At 36.8% G+C, this 7,783-nt stretch overlaps 1 protein-coding gene across 1 annotated transcript in view; it reads left to right on the top strand.

The window, feature by feature from the left end:
• LOC107668384 (partitioning defective 3 homolog B-like) overlaps positions 1 to 7,783 on the top strand; it is a 319,469-nt gene that overhangs the window by 134,125 nt on the left and 177,561 nt on the right. The window contains exons 10-11 of the mRNA XM_016460232.1: positions 3,262 to 3,387; positions 4,449 to 4,846. Of these exons, the coding sequence (XP_016315718.1) occupies positions 3,262 to 3,387; positions 4,449 to 4,846 (524 nt within the window). The remainder of the gene's footprint in view (positions 1 to 3,261; positions 3,388 to 4,448; positions 4,847 to 7,783) is intronic.

The raw sequence follows: 7,783 nt of genomic DNA, 5'->3' as shown, positions 1-7,783 counted from the left end.
GAAACGGTCGTCCATAAAATGCATTGCTGTTCTGTTTTAAGTAATCTAATTTAAGTAATTTAAAGATTCCTAAATGCATCTACTTTCGGAAGGCCAAATAAAGTGCTTTTGCTTTCGCCTAGAAACACACAGCGTCTCCCTGACATGGCTGCTTCAACACTAACTGCGGTTACTGAAACCATGCCTTCTTTCTTTGCATGAACATTTGGGCGCATTATGCAAATATTCCCACATAGTGATCTAGATATGTGGGGGCGTGTTAGAACGAGCCGTTTTGGGGGGGCGTGGCAGAGTCTTAACTTTGATAAATAATATCTCTTTGGTTTTGAGACTTTAGTCTTTGCAACTTCAGGGATCTTATCTATTCACGAACAGCTTGTAACACTCCAAAGAGAAAGGAAAACTTGAAATCGCATCATATGACCCCTTTAATCGGTATTGACCAGCATACTTGCTCTTACATCCCTAGCTTAGTTTTGGTGCTGGTTGTGGAGTTTGGAGCTTTTGTGCATGAACAAAAAGAAGCTGTCCTAATTATGGTCTGCAGAAGACTAGCTATTGGAGGTCATGTAATCTTCAAAGTGCAATTTCTGAGTAACTTCGGCTAACTTTGACCTGGCATGAACTTCTGTGGAATGGCTCAGTTAATGACCAGATGTTTTTACGGTCGAGCACTCTTACTGTCTGACATAAGTAATTATTTCTCTTTCTGACTGAAACTGAGTCATCAGAGAGAGTGACGAGGGACTGAGACAGCACAGCAGTCTTAATAAAGACAGATACCTCCCTGTAGGATTGAGTCTTTTTCTCTTGCTTTTCTCACTCTCTCCTCCTGTATCTCTCCATCATCCCGCTCACTCACGTCTCCCACAGGCCTTAACCTCCATCTGTTTCCTTTAGACATGCCATGCCCCTCTCTCTGTGTGTCAAAGGTCACCCCGTCTTAAAGACTGTCGTAATATTCTCCAATGGTGAGGCGAGCGATAACAGAAAGAGGCCTGTTAGCTAATGCAGACTGACTTCATGTGGACGGGAAGCCTAACTAATGGAGGGGTGAAGAGATCCTTCCTGAGCATTAGCAGGTCACACTCTCATGTCTTACACCAACACAAGGCTAATTCACTCCAGAACCTGGGCCGTTCTCTTCATACGCTAATCTGACCTCTGGTGTTATTGGAGAGTTTTTAAGCACACTTGTTTTTGTTATTGATCGTTTTGTTTAGTCTGAAGGTGATAATGGGAGACGTTATTAGTTTACATTCGGGTTTGCTTGACTACTAGTTTTTACTAGTCAACTAGTTGAGAATGCTGAATAATAAGATGCAGTGGTAGCATATTCTTGAAAATCGTCTGTATCTTTAGCTTTAGATACATTGTTTTTACTGTTTTTTGTGGTTTTCGTGATTTTATTGTGATGCAATATTGTTCGGTATATGTATGGCTGTTTAAAGTGCTGCTTTATATAATGATTTTTGTTGGGTAATGGCAATGAACACACTATGTTAGTGTGCAGAATCCTGGAGTTCAAGAAAAAACATTTCTGTGAGGACAGTAAAGTTTATTTTAAATTTCACATTATTGGTGGAATCAGCCGATGAATGTATTTGTGTGGAATCAGCTGGTAACTGATTAAATATGTTATATTTTGGTGTTAAAATGACCATTGGCCACTCTCATATTGATATATTTCTGGCATATACTGTACACTACTGTTCTAAATTTTGGGAGAATTTTTTAAAGAAATTAATACTTTTATTCAACAAGGATACATTAAATTCATCAACATTGACAGTAAAGATGTTTATAATGTTACAAAAGATTTCTATTTCAAATAAATTCTGTTATTTTAAACTTTCTATTCATCAAAGAATCCTGAAAAACAGGATCAAACATTCTACAAAAATATTAAGCAGCACAACTGTTTTCAGCACTGATAATAATAATACATGTTTCTTGAACAGCAAATCAGCATATCAGGATGATTTCTGAAGAATCATGTGACACTGAAGACTGGAATAATGATGCTGAAAATTCAGCTTTGCCATTACAGGAATAAATTGTATTTTAAAATATATTAAAATGGCAAAGTTATTTTAAATGAAAAAAATATTTCACAATATTATTTCTGTTTACTGTATTTTTTATCAAATAAATGCAGCCTTGGTGAGTGTAACAGACAGACATTTGAACGCTACTGCATGTATATATGAGTTTAAAGCCACATAGTATAGCTGTTGAAGTTGATCTGCACTGTAACTGTGGACATGTGAATGTTTTTAGTGATGTGTAGAATCATAAACAGGGCTGGTTATTGTGGCTCTTGCTGTGAGCTGGCTGTCAGCAGCTGAAGACGAATATACTTAGTTTCTTTCATACACTTACCGAAAACTCAACCTTTATTCCTCCAGTCAAATATCACCTCTCTGAGGAAACAATTTCAGTCTCCACAAATGTCCATTTGAATTTCTGCAAAGGTATCTTCCACAATTTGCCCATGCCTCTACAGCACTGCAGACACTGCTGCGGCCCACTGTAATGTATGAATGTGTTACTCAGGGTGAATGAGCTCGTGTGCAGAGCCTGCGGCTGAAGACTGAGGGATTAATACTCATCTGCCGCTCCTGCTTTATGAGTTTCTCCAGCCTGATAGCCTTTATCACTGCCAGCCATAGTGCTGATGTCTTGTGTTTTGCCAAGCGGTCTGTGCATGTGGGTTTTTCACGGTGCTTGGGAGGGCAAAGGGAGAACAGTAAAGCGAAACTTAAAGCAAAGGGTTTTCCATCAGTAAAGTAGTGATAAGGTTTTATAGATGTTTTATAGATGTAATAAATTAATTCATAAATAAAATGGGTGGAGAAAAAAAAGAAATAAAGTAAAATAAATCTTACATTATATAAGATGAAATAGTGTGTGAAGCACTCGCTGTCCAACAGTGACATCAATAGATAAAGCTTTAGAGGGGACGACGTCTCAAACGGATCTGAAACATGAATTTATCCTGGACTTAAAAAAAGCTAAATGCATAGAGGAGACTTTTCCTCATTTCAGAAATTCCCTACAATACACTGGTGTGGACAGTGTTGATATTATTACTTGACCTTCATATTTTTTTTTTTGTATAAATATCTAATTACTGTGTAATTATTGTGTTTTTCATGTGCTGTTGTTCTATTATAATACAATAGCACAGCCTGTCATGGCCAGTCGCTGGCTGGTGCTGTGCTCTGTTTTGTTGGTAATTTATGGTTTGCTCTCTCTCAGGGCTCTGGGTCTGCACATTCGAGGGGTGGAAGAGAACAGTCGCTCCAAAAGGGAAGGCATCTTTCAGGATGATGAGTGCATCGTTAAAATTAATGATACTGAATTAATGGACAAATCCTTTTCACAGTGAGTCTCTTTCTGCTTCACCTTCTGGTCTGCTCTCTCTGTCTCCACCTTCTGATATCCTTTAGTTTTTAGCCCTATCTTTTGATGTAATGGCTGTAAAAACAGGCATGGTGTCCATTGTTGGTACTCTATTTATGGCTATCAACTCTGGACTGGTCTCAAAAGCAGAAAAACACTCAACCAACGGTGACAGAACCCATCCAGCAGTCATGGCCATTTACTGTGCACTGTTTGGTGTGTGCAGCAGATCTTCTACTCTTACACTGCGTTACTACACGCTGTCATGCTGATTAGAGATCTGCTACCTGACCCAAAGCTGTCAGGATCTAACAATCCATTGGGTTTTGGGGCAGTTTTTAACGTATAATGTTAGCTTTGTGTTAGTTTTGATGGTACGATCATAGTATGAAGAGAGCCCAAATTAACAAGATATATTCTTCATACATTCTTCATTAGATCGTCGGACACTAAAGTTAATCGGAAAACCGAAATCACTGTTTTCACACTAAATGATCAGCAAAGTAGTGGCAGAAATTGAACTGAGAGAATGCCTCTTAGATTTTAAAAGGAATATACAATTGCTCCTCATAGGCTTACTTTAGATTGTGGTTAATACAAGTTCAGTCTGAAGAGCTTGTCATACCTGTTGAAACTTTGTCTAGTTTCATCATGTGCATTATGCATACATTATACATACATATCTCCGCTAAGGAGAATTACTTCTATCCAGTAGGTCACATTAATCTTATTATGCTCAGGATGGATGGATGGTTTTTAAATTAAATCAGTCAAGCAAAAATGAAGGAGGTGGATTGCTTTGTCATTTGTGATGCGTAGGACTCATTAGTCATAACCCCAATTATGCTGTCAGAATAAATGTCAGAGTGAGTTTTATCTAAACCATGATTATTCAATATATTACAATTTCCACCTCTTTTTAGTTTCCAGGTTCATTTGTTTCATCAAACAATTTGCGAATAATTATAAAAAATTGATTGCCTCTTAATTGCTTTTTCTATTTCCTGTGTTCCTTATCTCTTCCTCCCTCTGACTTTTACCAGAGCACAGGAAATATTCCGACAAGCCATGCATTCATCCATCGTTCGTTTAGAAGTTGTTCCAGTTTTTAATAAAGAACGCTTTGAGAAGAGTGTGATCGGCCACCTCTTCAACTCAGAAACCCCTGACGAATCCACACGGACCAAAGACCCTCCACCGCTGAATGTGAAGCCCACCGTGATGCCTGTGGAGTCCTCCTCAGGATGTCAAGCTGAGTTTCAGGAGTCCAACAGCAGTCTAGAGGGTCACTCTCTGGGCTCCCCATTACCCCTCAGGCTCTCACCCACCCCCAGAAGCAAAAGTGCTGACAGCCCCCTCCTGAAAAACAGCCTGGGACCATTACCTCTACAAAACCACAACAAAAAGGGTGGAAAGAGGCTCAGAATCGACCTTAAGAAAGGTAAACACCTGGGAAAGATGGACTGTAAAAAAGGAATTATTGAGAAAAATTTAACACAACCTGAGGCATTCAGATTTTTAGGTTCTCTCAAATATTGTTTTAATTGGCTTAAGTAACACTACTTTGTTCTGTCTTTTTGAATTAGTTCGTTCACTAACGCAAAATGTCTCATTCATCCAATAAATTCATGGAGGCAACTATGTATTTCTTGTCAAATAGTTGCACAAAATAAATCGATCTATCGTTTTGGTAGCCTATACATAGAATTTTATAGGACAATTAATATGTGACATAAACTATACTATCTTTGTTTCTGAAAGCGCAGTCTCCTACAAAGCAAAGATATCTGGGATATAGATTTAGAAAGTTGGACATAGACCTCGAGACTTGACACAAACCTTAACAACAGTGACAATCAACAAATGTTAAAAGATGAGCTCTTAACATCACAACAAATAACTAACAATAATGACAAAACAACAACAAAAGTTTGAAATAAAGTAAAAAATGGTGAAACAGTAATCCTGTAACAGTAACCTCATAATTTATTCATGCTGCAGTGCATGCTGGTAACTCAAAAACCCTTAACATTTTAGCAATATTGTTCAATTTGAAATCCTTTGTTCAGACAACTGTGTTTGACTAGTTGGGACAACATTCTGGAGTAATTCGCATTTCTTAGTATTAAGTATTTGTGACTCAAAAGGTCCCATAAACTGCAAAATATTTAGTTGCTTTCTTTTACAGTGTAAAAGTTACATTTATCTGAGATATTAAAGGGACCGTATTTTTTGTATCATTGTTTATGATTTTTTATCCAGAATTAACACATCTATGGATCTGAGATTGAAAAACCCTGCATATAAGTATGCTTACATAGTGCATTAAAACTCTCATTTTAAAAGAGCAAAGAAATTCCTGCAAGATCTTTTAAATGAATGTACTTCTTTTTACAATGATTCTCTCCCTCACTCAAACATTGGTCAACTTTGTAGTCGGTGGGTTTGGCAGTCTAACCGAATGAATGAAGCTGTAATTTCAGGCTGCAAAGTCAATTAAGTTCTTATTGATTCTGTCATTAATGATGATATAAATTCATCGTTGGAACAAAAAAGTGCTGACCGTAAAACGATTGTGCTAAATGATGAGCATAAAATGCTGTCTGAACGCTCCAGCTGCGCTCATTTTTTCCACAAACTGGCTTCAATGTGTATTGCCCTCTGTAGTTTGATGCAGGGTGTGTTAAAGAACAACCACTGGCCCTCAGGCGGTCTAGTTTTTAGTTTCTTCACCCCCACACTCTGTCCATCATTTTATCCCTGATCTCAGGGACAGGACTGGAAATATCCACCCTAAAGACATGCCTCATGCCACACAGGGGGAAAAAGCCTTTACTCTAATCTACCTATCAGTCACCGTGACAGCATCAAGACTGATGTAAGAAGCAATATGCACAGGTCAAGGCGGCAGCTCGGTTTAAATGGACCACCACCTGTGCTAGACAGCAGTCTCCTCCTTTAATATCCTCTTTTTATCCGGGCTGAAAGAAAAAATGGGAATGATTTCTATTCAGGTGCTTATTTTTTTTACCATTAAGATTTTTTTTTTTTTTTGGTGGAACACTTGAATTTAATCTGAAAAGTGTAAATGTCAGCATCCGGAGGCCGTCCTGATATAAGTAATGGTATTTCTGTTATGAGTCAGGCTTGTGTTGACTTTAAGTTGTGTAAGAAAGAAAGAACACTCTCCCTCTCGCTTTCTCTGTTTACTTTCACAAACTTTTTTTTTGACGTTTGAGATATTTATAATGCAGACTTTGGATCTTTGCTAAGATCTCCAAATAATTTTCTGCAGCACTTTGTTTTAAGAAAAGAATTTATGATTTAAAGTATGATAGATCCTTTTGGAATATTAACTGAAAAGAAAAACAGAAACCTAATAGCACAAATATGTCGCCAACAAATCAATTTGATGTGTATGCAGACTACTAATATTAAATTATTTTAGTCAGTTTTAAGTAAATACTGTAAAATAGATTTAAATTTCATATTTTTTTATTTGTATTTTATATTATAATGTAACAATTTTAATGCATCTTATGTGCTATTATTAAATATACTGTTTTTTAATGTTTATGAAATAAGCCTCATTCACACCAAGGCTGCATTTATGTCACTAAAATACAGATAAAAACAGTAATATTGTGAAATATCATTGCAATATAAAATAACTGTTTTCTATTTTAATGTATTTTAAAGTGTAATTGATTCCTGTGAAGCAAAGCTTTTCAACAGTCATTACTCCAGTCTTCAGTGTCACATGACCCTTCAGAAATCATTCTAATATGCTGATTTGCTGCTCAAGAAACATTTATTAGTGTTTTCAGTGTTTAATATTTTTGTGGAAACCGTGATTTTGTAACATTACAGTTGGTTTTACTGTCACCTTTGAACACTTTAATCAATCTTTGCTGAATATAACTTTCAAAAAAATCTTACTCCTCTCATATCTTTTTTTTTTTAAAGATATGAGATGTTATGGGCTGTTTATACACCCATACGAGACTTCAAATACGACTTTCAAAATGACTCTTTTACAGACAAATTGCTGTTATTTTTACAGTGTGCTGACTGGGAAGAGAATAGGCGTCACACATGAATTACTGCAGTATTGCTGACAAATTAGGTTTAGGTAGTCTGTCAATCATATGATGCAATTAAAATTTTTCCTTTCTCTTTGGAGTGTTACAAGTTGTTAGTGAATAGATAAGATCCCTAAAATTGCAAAGGCTAAAGTCTCAAACACAAAGAGATATTCTTTATAAAAGTTAAGACTTGTCCACGCCCTCCTAAAACGCCTCGTTTAAACACGCCCCCACATGTCTATGTCATTGTGTGGGAAGATTTGCATAACACCGCCCAAATGTTCACGCAAGGA

Source organism: Sinocyclocheilus anshuiensis, unplaced genomic scaffold (assembly GCF_001515605.1).
Source record: "Sinocyclocheilus anshuiensis isolate Anshui unplaced genomic scaffold, SAMN03320099.WGS_v1.1 scaffold1237, whole genome shotgun sequence".
NCBI classification, from domain to species: Eukaryota; Metazoa; Chordata; class Actinopteri; order Cypriniformes; family Cyprinidae; genus Sinocyclocheilus; species Sinocyclocheilus anshuiensis.
The sequence above is the reverse complement of the archived record's forward strand: the minus strand, read 5'-3'. Positions and strand labels throughout refer to the sequence as shown.